General features: G+C 38.9%; 1 protein-coding gene across 5 annotated transcripts in view; it reads left to right on the top strand.

Annotated features, from left to right (window-relative positions):
- Positions 1-22,754, top strand: part of LOC127585464 (RNA binding protein fox-1 homolog 2-like) — a 240,821-nt gene that overhangs the window by 200,815 nt on the left and 17,252 nt on the right. For all 5 annotated transcript variants that reach the window (XM_052042929.1, XM_052042932.1, XM_052042928.1 and 2 more), the window contains 6 exons: positions 1,092-1,184; positions 7,755-7,815; positions 15,483-15,536; positions 16,343-16,417; positions 18,767-18,896; positions 22,483-22,522. In XM_052042929.1, the coding sequence (XP_051898889.1) occupies positions 1,092-1,184; positions 7,755-7,815; positions 15,483-15,536; positions 16,343-16,417; positions 18,767-18,896; positions 22,483-22,522 (453 nt within the window). The remainder of the gene's footprint in view (positions 1-1,091; positions 1,185-7,754; positions 7,816-15,482; positions 15,537-16,342; positions 16,418-18,766; positions 18,897-22,482; positions 22,523-22,754) is intronic.

Below are 22,754 nucleotides of genomic sequence, written 5' to 3'. Positions count from 1 at the left end.
TCTCACGAACACACAATTAAATTTAATTAATAGCAGTCTTCCAGGCATCAACTGACATGAAACTAGGGAAAGGCTAGAAGCAGGAAGGCAGGGAGAGCTGCATTTTGTCAACCTGCATCTCAAAATCAGATAGGAACAATTTAAATCAATTTGATTTCCATCATTATTAGAATTATATTTTCAGGAAAAAAATATCAGTGTGTTTGGAGTACTTAAAAGCTTTACCCTTCAGTTTGTCTCCCATATTTCCTGCATGGCAGACTCTGGTCGATATTTGGTTCCACAGATTCTGGCAACTTTGGCACTTGTCCAAGGAATGTAGATATTAACTGTTGCAGCTGTGCCTGATGCTGTCCTCATTAATTGAAGTTTTCAGCAGAGGTCACTGGAGAACCATCAGCAGCAGGATACTAACTGATTTTCCAGACCCCTCCTCACCCGTTGCCATCACCTAGCCAAGTTTTGAAATAAAGAAATCACCCACCAATACTCCAACGTGATATTGGGTGTAGTTACACAGTCTCATGATAGCACTGCTGGCATAAAATATGTGGCATGGAGCTGACGACAACAGCCAAATAAAGCTGTTATATTCCAGATGACTGTTGCTCAAAGAACTGACTTTGGAAAGACATTTACTTTCCTTAGTGAACTGGACAATAGCATTTTGTGCTTTCATTAGCTATGCAAAATATATGCTTTGGGACCCAGCTGCTGGAACAATCTCTGAAATTGCTGTAAACGCTAATTATAGGTAGTACACAGGAACACCTTTTAAAACATGAATTTGAATATGCAATGTACTGACCTCTGGTGTGCTCACTAAAGTTCTATATCCTGCTCTTTGCTGCTTTCATCCATCACTCTCCTTTTCCCACAAAAGGCTGTCCCAAACTCCCAATTACTAATGAGCAGCCCAAGTAACGAGTACAGTTTTGTTTGGCCTCGCCGCTTACCTTTTTATTTTTTTTTAATTTTCCAAGAAACATGCATGAGGATGAGAGAGAAGAGTATTGCTGATTGTGGTCATGTACTTGTTCTATTTATAATGATGTGCATGTTGTTCTCCCCCCTTCTCCCGCCGCATGCAGGGATTCGGGTTCGTAACTTTCGAATCTAGTGCTGATGCCGACAGGGCGAGGGAGAAATTACACGGCACGGTGGTTGAGGGCCGTAAAATAGAGGTGCATGTCTTAAAAAAAAAATTGTTTCCTTCTATACATTTATTTTAAATGTCTTGCCTCACTTTTTATTTTATACACTGGTTGTTCGATGGTCATCTTATGTGCGTCATTGTTCTAACTCCTCCTTTACCCTCCAATCTCTTTTTTGCAATCATTAATTTACACAGTAATTCCTCCTGCCTTGCTGACCAGAATTATGTTTGTTTTTTTTATTTGGCCTCTGTTGTGCAAGGCTCTTTTCTGTTCTGTTTTTGCAATGAGAATGTCCAGTTTTACCTCCGTGTCTTTCAAAGCAGGGTGCAAATAGGTTCCCCTTGGTTTTAAGAGGTAAAACTACCGAAACACAAAATGAAATGAGTCAGTTTTCTCCAATGCAGTGCTGAGGGGTGAATCCATCAGTGGAGTTGGCCTCTCCTTTTATAAACAAGAGGTTGAGTGGAGCTTCTTTGGACAGCCTTTCCAAGCAGCCGCAGGTGGCCTTAGATCAATGCTCTGAAGTACTTGGAATATGCATCACTAAATTATGTGTATCACAAATTATTAAAGGATAAATAATTAAAATAAGAAGTTATTCTTTTTCTATTTTTTTAAAAAAGAGAATTTTTTAAAAATCCTGTTGTTTCCTTGCCTCAGGCCTATTATGAGCCAGTTAAATCTGCAGACAGCTTGGAGTATCTTTGTCCAAAGAGGATCTGAAGCCTGATTAATGTTTCATAATTTTGGATAGAATTTTCTTAATTCCCAAGGAACTTTAGGTCTCAGATTTCCTCCTCAGCTCTGCCTTGTATGCAGACTGGTCTTTATGAATCATTTAAAGCCTTTTGAGTAAGATGTTTGCATATTTTGCTTTTTTTTTTATATTTCCCTCCTCGATGATGTAGCGTTTAGGGCCCTTCACTTGAGTCACAGTAACCATGGTAACTATACATGCTGGCGATGGTACGCAAGGGGGTAAGTGAACCAAAAAAGGAAAACAAAACAAACGAACACAAACAAAAAGGAAACCCATCTGCCATTTCACGTTTAACGCTACGAATGTGACTTGACTTGTCGTTTTCCCCTTTTCCAATGCTGTTTTTTGGTGCCGCCTGTACTGGATTGTACATTTTTTATTTTTTTTTAAGCAGCCTGAGCTATATTTAGTGGTTGATTGATGGTGACTCCTCCACATCTTACTCAGAGTTTTAACTACGGTTTTGCTGATTAATGCACCCTTTCTTTGTGTTTGTTTGTCCTTGTTCCCCCTCTCTCCCTTTCCTTGTATGTCACGCCTGTGAATGGTTACTCTGTTTCTCTGGGATTGTGCCTCCTTCTCTATTGGCTCAATGTGTGGCTTCTCCAATGGTTCTTGGCCCTTCTTGGTGCTCATGTTGCACACTGCTGGAAAACTGACTTTTGCCCTCACTTAATGTTTAAAACCCTTCACTACTATCCTTTTAATTTTTGAGGTTTTTTTTGGCATGATCCTTGTTTCATTGTTTTGTCCCATGGTTTTTAGATCCGTTTGTGTGTGGCCAAACAAAGGTAAACCTAGTACTTCTCAGGCTAATAACAGTGTAGACCTTTAATGGGTGAGAGTGTATTTTGCGAAGTGTTCTGATCAGATCTATTGATTCCGATCCCTGATCAAAGATCAGCCATTGATACTGATATAAAATTAAACTGATGCTTTTTCTCTTAACATCATCTTTATTCCAAATTAGAGATGAAATTTGGGAAATTACATTAGTTCCCCTCTTTGTTGGAAGTATTCTTTAAATGGGATTCCATCGCCTTGATTTCTTTTTTAATCTTCTCCTGCAGGTGCTGATTCATGCCTGCTTATGATTCCATTGCCACCACCTGTGCTCGGGTACATAAGCCCCCCCACCCCCCCACAAGTGACACTGTTCACTTGTGAGGCTAGCAAGCAAGTGTCATCAGGCTGTTCAGTTTTGAAAGAACGTCACAATTAAGGCTGATCATATCACCTAACATGCTAATGCCAGCAGAAGCTAGTCTCTAGATCTTTTGTTCATTTGCCCTAATATGTGGCTCACTGACAGAATTTGTTTGCCACTGCTATGAAGTGCCTTTAAACATTTTGCTCTGTGCTATGAAATACAAAGCTGTTGTTTAGGATAGCACATTTGAGAAATATTGGTTGATTTAAATGCCTTCCATTTTTAACCTCTATGACATGATTTACTAAAGCATTGTTGCCATCAGCCTGGCTTAGAATGGCATTCTCTGACCCCGGGATTGAGCATGTTCACTCCCTGCTCTTTAGTGCTGTTTTTTGTTTACTCATTGAAACAATTGGTATGCCTATTACTCAATCTTAAATCATTAAATATTAGCAATAACAAAAACAAGGCAGGAAAGATGGGATGACAACATAAAAGAGCTCCTTAAAAAGTTTTACTGCCATTGAGAGTCTTTACTCTAATGGAAAAGGAAAAAAAACTGCAGATGTTGATGATCTGAAATAAATCAGAATGCAGCAAATACTCAGCAGGTCAGTCAAGATGCTGGGTGAGAGACAGAGTTAACATTTCAGGTTGATAACGTTTTATCAGAACCCGATTTAATTCCTGACTGAAATACAAAGATAACATAGGAGTTAAGGTGACAAATTGGGGAGGGATGGGGGGTGAATTTTACTCGACGGAGACTGAGAAATAATTTAGCAAAGGTGGACTCGAAACAGCTACTTGAAGATAAACCAATCTGAGTAATGGGATGCATTTAGGAAGGAGATTCAAGGGCTCCAGGGTCAATGCCCTTTCACAAAGGAAAATTATGGGACTGTCAAATCTAGAGCTCCCTGGATGACAAAGTGAATAACGTGAGATAAAAAAGGAGAGCTTTTATCACATACAAAGTTTATACTGAAAAAAAAATTCTGGAAGAAAACAGAAAATGTAAGGGTGAAATTAAAAGGGAAGTTAGGAAAACAAAGGTAGGGTAAGAAAAAGTACTGCAAAGACCAACCAAAGAAATCCAAAGATATTTTATAAGTGCATAAGAGGCAAGAAGATAATTAAGGAAAGAGTAGGGCCAAAAAGGTAACTTGTGTATGGGAGGAGGGGATGTGGGTAATATTCTTACTGAATACTTTGCAGCCATCTTCACAAAAGAGGGGAATGATGCAGTGCTGTAGACTTGGAGAAAGTTACGAAAAGTTAGATAAGATAAAGATAGTAAGGTAGGATGTGTAAGGATTTTAGCATCTGAGTGGATAAACCGCCAGATCCAGATGAAATGTATCTTTGGCTGTTTCAAAAAAACAATGGAGGAAAATGTAGAGGCATTGAACATATTCCAGTCCTCCCTGGAGTGTTACCAGAGGATTGGAGCACTGCCAAGATTATACTATAGTTTAAAAAGGAATAAACGGAGTAATTATTGGAATCAATTCTGAGTAAGGAAATGAAACTGCATTTAGAAAGATATAAATTAACCAAGCACATTGTGTATAAATTTGTTAATGCTGACTACCAATTGGGTCAATGAGGTTTCACATAGTCCATCGTGGATTTTTTTAAATAAATCTTTTGACAAAGTCCTACATGGAGGCAAGTCAAGAAAATAAAAGCCCATGGGATCCTAGAGAGAGTGGCAAATTCATCCAAAATACCTAGTGGCAAGAAGCAAAAGGTTTTTCTGTGTGAGAGAGAAAGATGTTTCCAGTGGAGCTCCATAGGGCTCTACACTTTAGTTCCTTACTTTTTGCCGTTAGACACGATTATGGGGGGCATGACAAAGACGTCTGCAGATGATCCAAAAATTGGCCATTCAGGAGGGGGAAAGCTTTAAACTACAGAAAGATGCATATGGTCTGGTTGGTTGGGCAGAAGAGTGCCAAACTGAATTTTATACAGAGAAATACAGATAGGTACAGCAAGGCAAGAGTATATGTAAGGGATGATACTTAGAGGTGTGGAGGAACTAAGGGACCTTTGGGGTGTACATCCACAGGTCCTTAAAGATAGCAGGACCAATTGATGTGGTGGTTAAAAAGGCATAAGGGATGAATTGTTTTACTAATCCAGACACAATAAAGGAGTAGGAAGGTTATGCTGGAACCTTTTAAAATGCTAACATAAAAACAGAAAATGCTAGGGATACTCAGCAGATCAGGCTGTGGTAAGAGAAACAGAGTTAACATTTCAGGTTAAAGCCATAATACACCAGTTGGGCTAGGGCTTGAGTACTGTATACAGGAAAGATGTAATTGCATTGCAGAGAAGATTTACAAGGATAATGCCAGGTCTGGAAATTTTTAGCTATGAGGAAAGATTATATAGACTGGGTATTTTTTTTCTTTGAAAGAAAGGAGGCAGAATGGAAACTTGACTTGAGCTGTGCAAAATTACGAAGACCCTACATAAGAAGGACCTTTTTTCCTTAGCAGAGGGGTCTTGAACTGGTGCATAGATTTAAATTAGTTGATGCGGAACAAGGGTTTGGAACTCACAGTCTGAAAGGGACATCACATTTGAAAAGTATTTGGATATGTTCTTCCAGCACCTGGCTGCAGACCAGATGTGGAAAGTAAATATAGTTTGGGGCCCTCTTTCACCCTGAATGGTCACAGTGGGCCAAATGGCCTTTTGTATCGTACATTTTTCTATGATCTCAGTATAACTGGACCTGGGAAACATGAAACATTTTTACATTGATAGATGTTAGTTTTCCCACTTTCCTGCATGCTGGATTATCAAAAGACAAACTTTTTAAAGTTTTTGAGCACAATGTCTAGTTTCATAGCTGAGCAGGACACTCTTTAAAATAACATTCTACTTTGTGTTCCTGTAACTCAGCTACAGTTAATAGGTATAGTTTATTCAGTTCCTTTACATAACGGAAAGTGACCAAAGATAGATAGAATCAGGCCAACTACTGATCTGGGACACGTCAGGATAAATCCACCTTTCAAGTAATGCCTTGTTTAACGTGTTAATCTTTTATGGAAGCACTGATAGCTAATGCATTCAACTCATCTCTGAGACCCAAGTTCACTGTCAGCAGTGAAGGATTTTATGTGCTCTGATTGCTGTCTTTGTGTCACTTTGAAGGCATTGTACACGTGTTGCAAGAAGGCTTGAAGGAATCAGCACCTGTACTGTAGTGACTATTAAGAGGTAAATTTCTTGGGCCGTAAATAAAATGAGTTCCTCAGAGGCTCTTCAAAAACACTCGCAACTCCCTTATGGTTAAACTGAACCTTGGAAAAGTGGATCTCATGAACCATTTGGTCCATCATACTTGTGCTGGCTGTTTGAAAAATACGTGATAATTCAGCCCTGTTATGTCTTTGCTGGTTTTTCCTTTCCAAGTATAATTTGAATTCCATTATGAAAGTCACTAAACCTGCTTACAGCAAGAACCCTAGAAGGCAATGCATACCAGGTCACGACAAAATGCTGTGCTTCCTGTCAGACACTATCTACTCAAAGCCACATCGAAGTTTGAACACCACCATTAACTCTTCTCTATCCGTGTCCTCTGTGGAGCATTATCCCAGCTTCTGCAGTCTCTCATGGACCTGAGGTGTCTCATGTCTCTGCCCAGTACCATTCTACTCCATCTCTTCTGTACTTTCTACAAGGGCTTAGCATCCATTTTGAAGTGTGGTGTGCCCAGAATTGAATGCAATTCTCCACTTGAACCCCAACCAATAATTTACAAAAACTGATTTAGAATAACTTCCTTTTTTGTCCTGTATAATGTAAAGTCAAACTTCACAAAGGCTTTTTTGAGAGCTTTCATAACTTTTCCTGTCATTGTTAAAGATATACATCCTTAGGGTCCCAAAGTTTTGAGCACCAGCCCCTCTCCCTCACCAATACATTGCTTTTAAATTATTTTGTCTTCCTTATCCTCACAAAATGTCATTTGCTGTGAATTTATTAATTTCTATATGTCTATAATTTCCTGATTGTTCATTATCCTCAAGTTTATTACATTTTCAAACACTGTCTGACCTTTCTATTTGAGGAGTTCAAATAACTTGGCATAATTTTCTGTCTGAACTTGTACTCTCCTCCTAAAAGAGGTGTATCCTCTGTGATGGTCGTCTGATCTGCAGCCAAGGGAATCTGTTGTTACCAATTTTACCAATCTGACGGAATAAATTACCTAAAATTTTTAGCCATTCATTTGACGCCACAGAGGCACATCACTGTAAAGTAAGTCCATATATTGCTGCTGATTTGTCCCCTCACCCAAAGAAACTCTAAGCAAACAAATTATTCAGGGTTTTGTTGGCTATTTCAGTGTAAACATGTCAATGTTCAATGTGGAGACAATTAGAAAAGAGCTTGCCTGAGAAATAATGGTTTACTTTTGAGTGTCCTCCTTGAAAATGTTTTAAAATATTTTGAATTAAATTAATTAATGCTAATGTGTATATTGAGTTAAAAAGTAAATTGTAAAATTTCCTTCTAGTTCAAATAATACTGTGACCGTAATAATTAGAGTAAACCTTCCGTGATTTTTGCTAGTCTTTGCATGTTCTATATTTTTAAACTCAGTGACCTTTTCCTTGTTTAACGTGCTGGTTCTGTGTCAATCTGTGAACCTCAGGTAAACAATGCCACAGCTCGTGTGATGACTAATAAGAAGATGGTGAGCCCTTATGCAAATGGTAGGTAATTCAAGGGTAAAGCTGGTACAAGTTTAGCAGCCCTTTTTTTGAACAGATTGTGTGATAGTGCTTCAAGCATCAGTGTAAGCAAAGCAGTTCTGCATATATGCTACTATTTTACTGAAGCAAATCTTTATTTGTCCATGTTTAGCTTTTTGTAGGCACTTGAACAACTAAGCTGGATTGAGAAGGTTCTTGATGCTTAACCCTAACGCGTGTGTGCTCCCTGTTGTGTTTACTGCAATCCACCAATTAGGCCAGCCCTGCATTAACTTGCCAATATGGAAGTATCTGATTTCACCTGATAGAGCAATGGCCCCGGTAACTGTAGCCTAGGATTAAGAAAATTGGTGAAGGACCTTGTTCGTAATCTCTACCAGTGATGCTTGTGAATTAACGAAGATGAATGTTTAGAATTAACAGCCAGGATAGTCTAGACCAATATATTAGAGAAAGTTGGGTGCTGGACTGAAATATTTACAGGACAAAATGTGAAAGCATTGAATGACCTTTTCTTGTGGACTTTTATGGTCTGATGAAGGCTGTTGTTCACAAGGTGCGGTCAGCTTGTAATAAGCCTACAGTGAAATTAATGCCATTTCATATGAAGGTCAACTGTGAAGAAAGGCCATTTAGGCGAAGTGTTGAGAAGCTGTTGCTACTTACGGAACCTTTTCTCTCCATTCATGTGCACCTTCAGGCAAAGTGCTTCTGAAAACAAAATAGGTCAGTTTTGTTACTGGATTATTGAGTGCAGTGTTTTTAAGCAAGAAAAAAATATATATTGCACTTTTAAGTAACAGAACAGCCTGAGGTACTTCACAGGAACATTATCCGGCAAAGCTGACGCTGAGTCACATTAGAGATATGAGGGGAGATGACCAAAAGCATGGTCAAAGAGTTTCTTAAAGAAAGAAAAGGAGGTGAAAAGGTTTGTGGGGGAATTCCAGAGGTTAGGGACCTGCTTAACTGAATGCATCTTTATCAAAAGGCCAGAATTGAAAGAGAGAAAATACCTTGGATGGTTTTCAGCTGAAAGGAGATTTGGAGGAATTAGATAATGGAGAAAATGGAAAATAAATTTGTGAATTATAAAATCAATCCTTTGCTTAACTGGGAGCCAGTGTAAATCGCTGTTGAACAGGATTAGTGCAACATGGGGCACAGGTCTTGGATGAATTCAAATTTACTGAGAAGAACATGGATGGCCAACCATGAAGGTTGAAATAGCCATGGGTAATGGTAGCACAGAGATGGATGAGGCTTTCAGTGGCAAATAAACCAAGAGAGAGTTGGAATCGAGCAATGTTTCAGACTGGTTAGACTATCGTTTTGATGGCACTCAAAACTTCCATCTCAAATCATATTTGAGATCAAAGTTGTAAAATGTCTGGTTCGGTTTCAGATATTTGTGTGAGAGAGGGATGGGATCGGTGGCTAGATGTTAATAGAGAGAGCTGAAAATGATTCTCAGTTCTTCCACGAAATTTCTCTTCATCCATTTCAAGACATTGAACAAGTAATGTGGCAATGTAGAATTAATTTTCAAATTTCAGGTAAGACATTCCCCCTGCATTCCTTTCCCCCTCCCATAAGTCTACCCAGGGTCTCTGTTCCCCCTTTCCTTCCCTCCCTCCCTCTCTCTCATTACCTAGTGTCATCACCCTCCCCTACCTGGTTCCATCCAAGCATCACCCATATACCTGTCAACCTGGGATTCTTCTCCCTTTGTTCACCTTTCCTATATCCTCCCCCACCTGGCTCCATCTGCCCATCATCCCCTCTCTGTCTGGTTCCACCTGTCACCTACCAGCCTCTGTCTCTACAAAACCGCTCCCCTCCCCCACCTGGCTCCATCTGCCCATCATCCCCTCTCTGTCTGGTTCCACCTGTCACCTACCAGCCTCTGTCTCTACAAAACCGCTCCCCTCCCCCACCTGGCTCTATCTGCCCATCATCTCTCTCCCCACCACCCCTCCAATCTGGTTCCTCCTATCACTCTGTCACACCCCTCCCACTCACTATGTACTCACCTCTACACTCTCAATCCTGATGCATTGTCTTGAGTCAAAACATTGACCATACCTTTGCCTTAACTGATCCTGCTTGACCCACCGAGTGCTTCCAGCAGTTTTTTTTTGCTTAAGTGTAGAAATAATGGTGGAGGAGGTGACGTAATGCTGAGATGCAACTGAGATTTTGGATGATGTAGGATCAAGGATAGATCCTTGGAAGAAATCAGAGGTAATGCTGTAAAAGAGGGAAGTGAAGCCTTTGCATGATTCACTTGCTGTGATTGGATTGATAAGTAAAGTACTGGCTCCCAAACTTCCGACAAGTGCAAAGTTTTGGAACAAATGGAGCAGTCAAAAGCTTCATGCAGCTAAAGGAAAGATTCTTTTATTACAATCACACAGGACGTCATGAGTGACTTTAATCAGAGGTATTTTCATCTCTGGTACAGCTAGTAGCCTAATTTAGACAAAGACTTCCAGGTAGGCTGCAATGGGTTCAGGTATTTTGGATAGGAAAGGGAGGTTGGAGGTGGGGCGGTAGTTTGCAAAGACAGGTATTAAAGAGTGCTTTGGTTACAGAGCTGAAGGAGAGGAAAATGGTTTCTGTGGAATGAACATGGGAACTAGAAAGGAAAGTTGAGTGGTCAGCAGTTTAATGAAAGGGATCAGGGTAGAGGTTGGAGGGAAACTAGAGAAAGATGTATAAATCCAGAGCATGCACTAGGGAACACTTTTTGATGTAGCAGGTTTAGGGGAAGAGAGGAAAGCCATGGAGGCAGCTGACAGATGTGTCAAAAGCATGGGGGATTAGAAATCTGAATGTGTGCCTTGAATATAGATTATTCTGAACAATGATTTCAATCATCATTTGTGATGCAGCAATTTAACACATCAGTATTTGGCATATGAGTCAGCTGAAGTTTTATGAAGGTTTAGCTGTGCAGTGGTGATACCCTGTTTTGACACACAGCTAAATTCTAGTTCCTACATTTAAAAAAGCAGTTGCATGCAACAGAGTATAAAGTAAGTATGATCCCAAGTGTGAAGGGAACTGAGGAAAGGCTAGAGTAGCTGAAGAGTTGAAAGAAGGAGTTGTTAAATTATATTTTATCAAGGCATTGCTTATATATGCATATCACCAACTTAGACCAGGAATGTTTAAGTAACCAAGGCTTATAGGACCAGGGGGCCTTGTTTTAAATTAGTGAAGGTACTGAAGGAAGTTTTGTTACAGTTTGAAGAATAATATTTCAAGTACACTAATATACACTCCTGGAGGTGCAGAGAGTTAGGCAGTCAGCTCAGTCTTGGCAATAAGCTAGTCGTGCAAGTAGATCTTCTATCACATCAGATGTGTGACATCACCCTGTAGCTAATTTTAATGTATGTGTTGAATCAGGCAGAGACTTATAGAAATGATAGAAAACTTGTGACATAGAAGGAAGCCATTTGAGCTATGCTATCTGTGCCTGCTTAAAAAGAGCTACTCAGTCCTACTTTCCAACACTAGGACCCTAGCCCTGCAGGTCTCAAATCTTCTTATATGCACAGGTACTTTTTAACTGTGATGAGGGATTCTGCCTCCATCATCCTTTAAGACAGGGACTTCAAGACCCATTACTACCCTCTTAAAAGGGCGGTGTGAGGGGGGATGTTGGGGGATGGAAATCCTCTTCCTCATCTTCCTTCTGGTACTTTTATCAATGAACTTCATGGCCCTGAGTTTTGATCTCTTGGCTAAGGCAAGAGGCCTTGTTTCCTCAAGGCCCCAAGTATTTTTATAAATCTCATTTAAGTCTTCCCTCTGCTTCCAAAAAGAACAACCCCAGCTTACCCAACCTTTACTGTTAGCTGTGTTTTTTCCAGTCCTGGCCACATCCCTTGTAAATCTCCTCTACTACCCTCTCCAATGCAGTCACATCTTTTCTGCAATGTGCTGGCCAGAAATGAATGCGTAACTTCTCTGCTCTTTACAATTTTATAATTTAGCTGATAAAGTAAAGCATATTATGCCTTTTCAGTGACCCTATTGATCAGTCCTGCTGTCTTTAAAGATCTTGGATATACATTCTATGATCCCTCTGCTCTTCCACACCACTCTGTACCTTCATATATTGTGTATTCTCTTATTGCATCTTCCATTACCTCAAACTTCTCTGAAATTATATTTCCTATTTTTCTGCCCAATTGGCCAGACCCTCTATATGGTCATGCAATCTAAAGCTTTCCTCCGTCAACCACACAGATTTTTTGTATCATCTGCAAACTATTAATCATGTTCCTTGTATTTTAGGTCAAAGTCATTAATATATATTACACAAATCAATGTTCATGTGCAAAGCCCTGTGGAACCCACTGGGATCAGCCTTCCAATCACAAAAACACCCATCAAACATTACCCTGCTTTCTGCCACTGAGTCAGTTTAGATTCCAATTTGCCACCCTCCCTTCAATCCTATAAGTTTCATTCTTATCACTTGCCTAAACATAGAACCTTTCCAAAAGCCTTGCTTAAAATGTTTGTTCATCAAACATTGGGTGTGAATTTGTTACTAATTTGTTAATGTCCCTGATTAATGTGAAGGTGAAGCTTTATGTTATTCTTCAGGATGGATTCCAGTAATTTGCCCACCAGTGAAGTTAACTGGCTATTTCAAGAGTGAAATCAAGCAGGAGAAAACGAGCATATGACTGATGCCAGTATTAACACATGAAAACTAGTCTGATCACAGGAAGTTCAAAAGGAAGTAAAGAAGGAAATGATGATAGAAGTATGAGAAAAGGCTGGCAACAAACATAAGAAGGAATCAAGAGGATATTAGTATTGGATCAAAGGAAAAGATGTATTATCAAAAAAGGAGTTAGAAAAATTTTAGAATTCATTAGAAGATAACCAAGACAAATAGTGAGGAAAGAGAAAGTAAAATACAAGAGCAGGGCTTGCAAAGAACATAGAAACAAACTGAAAGAGTTTCCATGGGTACATATGGGTTCCTTTCAGATTGGGGCAGAAGCAGTTACACTGTGCGTGCGAAAATGGAGAAATTTAACAAATAATTTGTGCCCAACTTCATGGAAAAAATTCATTGGGAAAAAAAACCCTCCCACAGGTGGTAATAAAATACAGATCTTGAGTGACTGGAGAACTGAAGGAAATTAGCTTTGGTTAAAAAAAGATAATATTGGCGAAATTCGTAGGACTGAAAATGATAAATCTCCACTACCTGATTATCTGCATACTTGAGGCTAATGGAGATAATGAATGAATTGGCTGTCATCTTCAAAAAATTCCATACATTCCAGTGTGATTCCCTCACTTTGAGAGGTAGCAAATGTAATCTCACTCTTTAAGAAAGGAGATAAAGAGAAAACAGAGAACCATAAACCAGTCAGTCTATATAAATAATAAAGGTGTTGGAACGTATTGTTAAGGAGGTGGTAACAAGACTCTCATTCTTAAAAAGGATTGGATTCATGAAAGGAAAATCAAGATTGACAACTGAGTTTTTTTGTGGTAGTAACTAGCAGAATAAATAAGGACAAATGAATTGGAATGTATTGGGACTTTCAGAAGGCCTTTGCCACAGGAGATTATTAAACAAAATTAAAGCTTGTGGTATTGGGGAGTAATATATTGGCATGAATGGAGGGTTGGTTACAGACAGAAAACGGAGTTTATGCAGTTTGGACTTCCAGAAGTTGTTTAATAAAGTGGAACGCACAATAATGAACAAAGTTAGAGTGGCATAGTATTCGGGTAAATTATTGGGGTGGATTGTGCATTGACCAACAGACAAAACAGTAGGAATTACAGGTCATTTTTGGATTGGAAGATGACTAATGGGGTGCTGCAGCAATTGGTGCTGGGACTCCAGCTGTTCAATCAATGATTTGGATGAGGGGATCAAGTGTAAAACACGCTAGTTTGCTGATGATACAAAGCTAAGGAACAGTGTACGTTGTGAGGAGGATGCAGAGAGTTTTCAGTGCATGTAGCCAAGCTAAGTGAACTGGAGAGGACATGGCAGATGGACTAATGTGGCAAAATGTCAAATCGTTCATTTTAGTACAGAGTTTTGGTCTTTAAGGGGTTTGGACAAGGAGGTGGTTGATGAAAAAAATCATCCACTTTGGTGGAAAAAGTAGAAAGGTGGAGGAATTTTTAGATGGTGAGAGATGTGAGTGTCCTTGTACACAAATTGCTGAGAGTTAACATGCCAGTACATGTAAGCAATTAGAAAGGCACACAAATGTTGGCCTTCATTCCAAATGAATTTGTGCAAAAGTAGAAACATCTTGCTACAACTATAGACCACGTATCAAGAAAATTAGCTGTCCCCAAAATCTTCCAAAGTCTTGTTCATTCCTTTCATGACAGCATCCATGGCACTATACAGTTTGATGGCTTAATTTCTGATTGTTTTGAGATGAAAAATGGAGTGCAACAGAGGCTGTCTTTTGACTCCTTTGTTTGACATCTTTTGCTCTCTCCTGACTTGCATTGCATGTCATGGCCATGACATGGCTTTCTCCATGTCTGCATTCTGTTCTCCCTCATTATTACTGTCAAGAAAACTATTGTTATAGGACGAGGCATGTATTGATCTGTGATCAGACGCAACTGCATTTCTGAGGGTACAATCAATACATTTTGCTGTATTGGGTTCATTATGACAGACTTGTTGATGAAAAACTCTATGGGAATTGGGACGGTTGCTAATAACTTGATCAATTAATAAAACTGGCGAAGAAGAATAGCAAACTCGCATTTAAGATCAGCATCTTATTCTATAAACCCTGCATTCTTAGCATGTTGCCAGATGGTACACACAGCTTTCTGACCCAAGCTCTCTAATATTTTGGTCTCATGCACTGGAATTCTCTCTCAAGGCTTCCCACATTCCCAGCTTCCTTTAAAACTCTTTCTCAAACATGCCTCTGACCAATTTCGTGACCAGCACTTTCAAGATTTGCTTTAATGATAATATGCCTATGTGAACCACACTGGGGCACTTAATATCTCTTTCATACACTCTGAAAAGCATGTTTTATTCAAGATGTTCCTTGGAAGTCATAGCAACCATCTGTGTGCATCTGTGTATAGAAATGAAATTCACGAAGATTTACTAATTTATTTTTTACTGCCTGTCTGTTCCCTGTCTTCCTCTCCTAATTGCATTGCCTCTTTTGCTGGAGTGCAGTTCCAAAGGTACTATTCACACTCTATAACTGTTGCCTCAGGTGCCCTTGCAAGTAGCACCAGTTGCCCACCAGAACATATGACCAAGCAGCTTGTGTGAACCCTGATGGTGAATGTTAGTAGGCAGCTCCTGTGCTTGTGCAGAGTTCCCTTCCAGCTTGAGGACTGGATGGTTTTGCTTTATATAACCCAAGGATGCTGAGAGCCCTAGTGTTTACCACAAATATTGTGCATAATATTTTTTCGTCCATGTGGCTAAAGTTGCTGTTAAGAAGCTATGTAAGATAGATTAATTTATTATAATGGAGTAGCTTGGTAGACCAACATCTGTCAGAACTTGTAGGTATTCTGATTTGTTTATTGTGACCATTTTTTGGATACTCAGTGTTATATTTGTTCAAATTACAGCTTGACCTTGCCACCATTTATTTCCATTTGCATTTAATTTTCAGGCTGGAAGCTGAGCCCTGTGGTTGGTGCTGTCTACAGTCCTGAATTTTATGCAGGTAAAGTGTTTCATCAGCTTTCAGTTGTATATTGTACACGTTTAAAGAAAAGCAATCTCAACTGGGATTCCTTACAACATGTCTGTCTCACAGTCTTTATTCACATTAAATTATTCCAAAGAATCAATCTGAAAAAAATCATAAAATTTTGCACTAAAATGGATTTGTTTTCTGTCTTTGAAAATGTTGCTCCTCAGTACGTTCATGTGTGACTCTGATCTTTTTTGAGGTGAATCTGTGGCAGACTTTCCCTCCCTAGGTTGGTCTGCTGAGGTCAACATAGTGAGCCCAGGCTGGGATGTGCTGGATTGCACGGTTCACAATCTTACTAGAATTTGTAACTGAGTGACTGGTAGCCCTTGAACATAAATACGATGGATCTATGGTAATTTTTGTTAGCTACCAAAGTCAAAAGAACATCTTGGTTTTTTTGTCTGTTTGGTTCTATTTTGATTCTAGAAAATTAATATCTTTTGCTTCTGTAGAAATTGCTCTTCTCTGCCCCAAAAGGAATTAATTTTATATATACTGTGAACCTTTTAAATGGAGGAAGTAGAGCAACCAATTAGATGTAAAGGATAAAGAAAATTAAAATAATCTGGTGGACATTTGGAGATGATCTGAATTATCCATTAAAATCATTGAATAATCTATTATTGTCTTTGGTAGGGGCTGTATAAAACAATGTTTGAATGTGAGTGTGGGTTTAACAAACAAAATATCATTCTGAGATGAGGTATATAATGCACTTATGCTGCCTTGGAAAATAGGTTTTAATGCTATTTATGTGGCATCTTATTTGTTAGGTCCAGCATCACTATCATCTTTACCCTTTCATCTACATCCTGTTGCCTCTACGGCACTCAGTCCAACACACAATGGTAAGACCAATTAAAAGCATTCTATTTAAATAAAATACACTGTATTGTAAAGAATGAACAGCTGACTTCTGAGGCTATAATGTGTCTCCATATATCTCTTCATAAAACATTTGCTATTGTAGTTTGCCACATTCAACTAAATTTGATGATGTGATCTCCACTATTCCTTCCAGTTCCACACTCTGGTTTTCACCCACTCCACTCCACTCCACTCCCCTCCCCTACCCCCTCCACCAACTCAGTTCAAGCTTCACCAAAAAGAATTTAATGGTTTGGGTTTGAAAAATCACTCAATCACATTCCTTCAGATTTATGGATATGAGAGGCTTGATTTTGTACTTTCATTTTGTATTTTATTGTGTTGTGAAATACAGCATGGGTGATGTGTAGAGTAAATCTCTTTCTACTTGTCTTCCCATATTAGCACAATATTAGCATAATAGAACAAATGGAACCAATATTCTGAACGTTCCAAAGCTGACCAGTTGATCAGTTCAATCAGCCCATCCTACTTTGTTGTGGTGTCACTTTTATGTGCCCCCACCCCCACCTGTATCCAGTCTTTACCTTCCTTTCCAACTGCCTTGTTAATCACTTGGGAGAAGCTAAGAACCAGAGAAAATAACTATGGGTGAACTCTGAGAAATTTATCTCCAACCCCTGAAGGTGAGCAAACCTCCAAGCTTTCCATAGGGGCATGGGAATTAGGAGACAGCCCATTTATGTTGTCCAGTCTTAGAAACTCTTGAGCTTATTTTTAATGTTTGATGTGAGTCCTTACTCACTGCTTGTGCTGGCAGCTTGTTCCAGAATTGAATGCCTCTGGGATGGGAATCTTCTGACATCTAATTTTTTCCTTATCTCTCAATGTTTGTGAAGTCTGGCACTGTTAACCTTAACATCCTCATCCAGCACCACTCCAGCATTATCCTCAGTGATATTACACCTGCCTCATTTCATTTCAATTCATTTATGGCTAGAGATGGAGAGAGATTTCAAGACAGGAAAGACATCAAGGAGAATGGGAAGAGAGCAAGAGTATTTTATTAAGACAGAAGATCATATCCATGCCCTTTCCATGTTTCTATTGCCTGAAGAGGCTTCTATTCCCAAGCCTACGGTGTCACCAAAGGATCTGTCTCTGGCCCCTCCTATTTCTAATCTGTGTCATTCCCCTTAGCAAAATAGTCTGAAAATATTCTGTCAATCATCATACGTATGCCATTGCCATTCAGCTCCACATTAGCACTGCTTCTTCTAACCATTCCACTCTACTTAAATTGTCAAATTGCTTGTCATGCAGCAATGGGTAAATAGAAACTTCCCCGAATTAAATATTGGGAAGATTGCATCATTCTCAGTCCTATCACCAGATTCAGATCCCAGACATTGATTCCAGACCTCTTCTAAGCAATTATATGAAATAACAAATTTCTTTATGATCTTCATAACACATTTAAGAGATGCGTTTCTGATCAGATATCTAAACTTCCACAATAACTACCTTTCTCTATCTCTTTAGCAAAGCCTCATATGACTCTGCTTGACTCATCTGCTGAAACTTTCATCCACACTGACATTAATCCACTTCTGTTGGTGATCATCTACAGCTCTGCTGCCCATCTTTAAACTAGGGATCAATTAAATGACACCTCTCTTAATTTTTTCCAGCTTGCTTATTATCTACATCAGTCTGTACCTTGAGATGATCTAAGCTGGACATGCTGCTCAAGATGAGATCTAACTCAGGCTTTGTTTGTCCTTTTAAATCGTCAAAGAAATATACCAGCATTATATTTGCTTTTGAAGTAACCACACATCACTGGTTACAGACCCTCAGTGGCTTGTAAATCAGAACCCTTAGATCCCTCACTTGTCAAACAATCTTGAACACACATGGTATAGGCAATGTTGCACACTAGCTAGAAGTCTGACATGGAGCAGAGTTGATTTTCATACCATGAGCCAGGACTGCATTAGGACCAGGGCCCCACTGCTGAAATTGCAGTGACTAATGTCTACATCATGTAGTCTTACTTTTTAATTCAGAAACGGTTAATTTTGTGTTGTGTATAATTTTGCCTGTAAATTACACCTGAAATTCTAAAACAATGTTAGTACATTACATATTTACTTTATCGATGTATTTTGTTGCAGCCTTGTGGTAAACATTTTGCTTTCAGTGATGCTTATATGCATCACAGTGCAGCTTTAATTGTTTAAATGATTTTTGATTGCTACGTCAAAGCCACTGTTAGTGCTGCTTAAAAAGATTGTTATTTTGAACTAATATTTAATGACAGTTTTTGACAGTGACCTATTTCTCTCCTTCATTCTACACATCTTCAGTTCCTGGTTTCCCATATCAAGCAGCCACTACTGCAGCTGCACTGAGAGGTGCCCTGAGAGGACGAGGTCGTGCAGTCTATAGCGCATTCCGTGCAGCAGCACCTCCCGCTGCCATCCCAGCCTACGGAGGGTAAGCAGATGTGTTTGGAATTAGCAATCTTTGTGCATGAAGATTTGAACTGGATAGCTATCACTATATCTAACATCATTACTCTACCCGTTTCTTTGAATTCTTTATATTGTGCTTAATGTCACAATATACTGTGTTGCTAATAGGATGACCTCTAATTGACCCCTTTCCCTTCAGCTCACAGTGGAAAGCAAAAAAATCTGTTCAGTGATTTGCTCTGACCAAATATGGGGGGTTTTTAATGTGGAACGTCATGGGTGTTCTGCAAAATTCATGGCTTAGAGATCATTCCAGTGTACCACATGCCTAGCTGCTTGCTTGCTGCACATGATAATGTTCTGTTTGTTCTAGAAAGTCCATCAAATAGAGAACAGTCTTGATTAGGTTAAGCTACATGCAGTGTCTTCAGATGACTTCATGGATTGTACTATTATGGTTGCTTGTGATGTATTGGTATGCCCTTGGCTCATGTAATTAGTGGACATATAATATGGAATCATTCAGAATAACTGAAGAGTAGTCTTGAGCAAATTAGGTTTGAGTTAAGGAATTCCAAGATACAGATTCAAGTTTGTTATCTTTATACTAAAATAGATATCAAAATAAATTATGCTTTATAATTTCTTTAGGGAGTTGGAAGTGTCTGGCTCAGCCTGTCAATTAAATTAGTAACATTGTTTTTTCTTTTTAATACTTTCCACTTTTCATAAATTGCCCATACAGTCTATGTGGGCGATATATGACATTGTTTATTCCTAAATCCTCCTCTTTTCCATTGAGATTAAGGATTGTATGTTTCATTTATCTTAATCTGCTCACCATGAAATTCCCTTTCCCACTAATTACTCCTTACCAATTGTTGCCGGTTCTCTCTGTATGCACAGGAATGCTTGATATCCTGATGTATGCTCAAAGTTTGGGCTGGCAATTTCCCCATTTTTGCTCAAGAGCTTGCAGTGACTGACTGACAGGCACTGGCAAAGATCAGGTGCTTCCTTTGTGGTGAATCCTTGTCCACTAATCAGTGGTCAATGCTGTATTCTGTTAGAGTTCCAACCTGTCATTGTTGATTTTTGTATAATTAAACAATCCATTTCAGGTATATCAAATACTTACAGCATGTGCAAGTCTAATACAGCATTTTGGTATTCTTAACTGAATAAAGAATGCATCCTTAATCACAGTTATTGCAGCATATAACTCCAGTTTCACTCATCAAGCAACAAGGAAACTTGTATGAATATTTTTGTTACCATTTTCATATTCTCTGTGGAATCCTTGGTCCTTTGTTTCATTTTTCTATGCTGAATTGAGCACCACAAATATATGTTTATAAATTGAGGAAGATGTTGTTCCCTCTCTCAAATATTATAATTATACAATTGTTTCCACATCTTGAACTATGAAATTTATGACTTTGTAACTCAGCTATGCTGAATAGAGAGGTTATCATTACAGCTTTCTTGTGATTTTTGTACAATTATTGCTGACTGAGTTGATGTCGGCCCCTTTCCAGCCTCTTTCCACTGTGTGCCACACATGGGGAATCTTCAGCTGTGTCACCAGTTCAAGTGTTTGGAACTTGATTCCTATCCTCTGGTTATGAAGCCAATTCTATTTATTGTCATGACACTGGTTCTCCAATGTTTTGTGTAATGGTAAATACTTTCCACTCAGTGGGTTTATGTTCTTGTTAATAAGTAGAACAATAAGTTTATCCTAGATATTGCCACATACCATTTGTGCATAGGTCTTGTGTCTCTTGCCCTGCCTGGTTTCAACGGCTCGGGCGTGCTGGGTGCAATAAATGATGCTGCAGTGTTAAACAGTGTGTAACCCATTACTTCAAATCACCTCAAGCAGGTGATGTCAATAAATGTAAAGGAATGGACAGAAAGAATATTTACTTTAGAAGAAGTTGGCAGCAAAGATCCTCAATCTGCTATAGAAGAATTTTTCTAATTTTGTGTTTATCAAATAGCTTCAACCACACTGGCTCTGAAAGGAATCTTTAACACAAGCATGTTTTAACGTAATGTTGACTCTCAAGAATCCTTAAAGCATGTGGATAATTTATGTTGGCTAACATTGTCACTGATGGCTGAGAAGCAAGGTTTGTCTCAAGTGAAAGAGGAGCTCAGGAATATTGGATTTTTTTTAAATTGCAAAATGCTGAATGCTGGGCTAGAGAAATTCTTAAATCATTGAAGTGCCTGCTTCTAAATAATGTGCATTGTATATTAAAATGCTCAATAAATTGTTTCGCCATAAGTGGCTTTAAGAACTCTTGACTCAAATTGCACTCACTAAAACTAATGTGCTCTTCTGAAATTTTGAGTTCTTTTTTAAGGCAGGTCCTACTAGAGCTTGGAGTTTTACTGGACAGCAGTGTGAATCTCCTCAGTCAGGTGCAACCAGTCAGTCTTATAATGCTAGTCTCATTCTGTCATAAGTATGTGGGCCTATTAATCCATTGGTAGAATAAGCCTCCCTTGGAGTAGGGGAAAGGAATCCTGGTCCCTGTGTTTACATAGGAGCAGACTTGTGGCCTTTCAGGCTTTTTCTGTCAATCAGCATCAGATTTTAACCTCAACTACAATTTTGCTGCTTTAATTCCATATCCTTTGATATTCTTAACACCTTTATTATATAAGCATATTTATCTCAAACTTATAAATTTCCTTTGACCCAGTATTCATTCACAATCTTTTGAAGTGAAATTACTTTAAAGTTTCCACAACGCATGCTATAGAAGGTGGGCTTCCTGATTTTACTTTCAAATGACCCAGCTCTAATTTTTAAAAGAATACTGGAAGTAATTTCTCCAGCCAATCTATTGAATCCTTCTATTATTTTAATTGTTTATTTAATCACACCTAATTTTCTATACTCAAGGAAATAGAAGCTAAACTTATGTTTAATTTAACCCATAAACTGCCAGTATCATTCTGGTAAATCTGAGCTGCACCCTTTCTAAAGCTAAAGTATGTCCTTTCTGAAATGTAATGCCAAGAGTTGAATGCAGTCCTCCAGGTGGAAACTGATCAATGTTCTGTACAATTGAAGCATTGCTTCCTCACTGGGTATTCCAGTCCTCTTGAGATAAAGGCCAACATTCTGTTAGCCTTTTGATTACATTCTGTGGATCTCTATTAATAACAGTGCAGTCTGATTCCCATGTGACCGACAAATGAAAGGAGTAAGTAGAAGCCGAGTTAGTAGAAACTCCTTTTTAAATTTCAAATTCTTGCTTCTGTGTTCACATGTTTATAGTTGAGTGCTAATTAGGTGGCTCACCTAACTGAAGAGCATCGATACTGCCAAGTTATGTTCTGTGAACTCATGGCTCGGCCCTATTGACAGGGCAGTCAAGTGCTTAAAAATAGCAGCTCCAAAATGGCAGCTTGATTGTTCCCCTGTAAATACATTTTGTGGGAAAGAAAGAAAGTACCTAATTTGAAAACTTTCAAAGACTTCTGGTGGGCATTTGAACCAGTAGTGGAATTCTTGTGACAAACCTTGCCTGTATTAGCCCCTGCATGTTGGAATTGCAGTAATGAGAGTGTTTCTGTGTGCATCTCTGCAGTGTGGTTTACCAGGATGGATTTTATGGTGCCGATCTCTATGTAAGTATAAATATTATTTTACACTGTCTCCCTTCTGTTGATGAAGCCATTCTTTAAATCAGTATGCTAATACTTCCTCCAGTTGTGTATTTTTCCATATCTGGGAGGTGTTAATTTCATAGTTTTCTGGTCCTTGACCTAGTTGTTTAAACTTGAAACTAGTCCCCTCAGTTTTGTACCCTGCTTAAGCTTCGTCAACCAAAAAGTTGTGATCTTTTAATATTTACGGCGT

Source organism: Pristis pectinata, chromosome 33, assembly GCF_009764475.1.
Source record: "Pristis pectinata isolate sPriPec2 chromosome 33, sPriPec2.1.pri, whole genome shotgun sequence".
Lineage (NCBI taxonomy): Eukaryota > Metazoa > Chordata > Chondrichthyes > Rhinopristiformes > Pristidae > Pristis > Pristis pectinata.
This window is presented reverse-complemented; position numbering and strand designations above follow the sequence as displayed.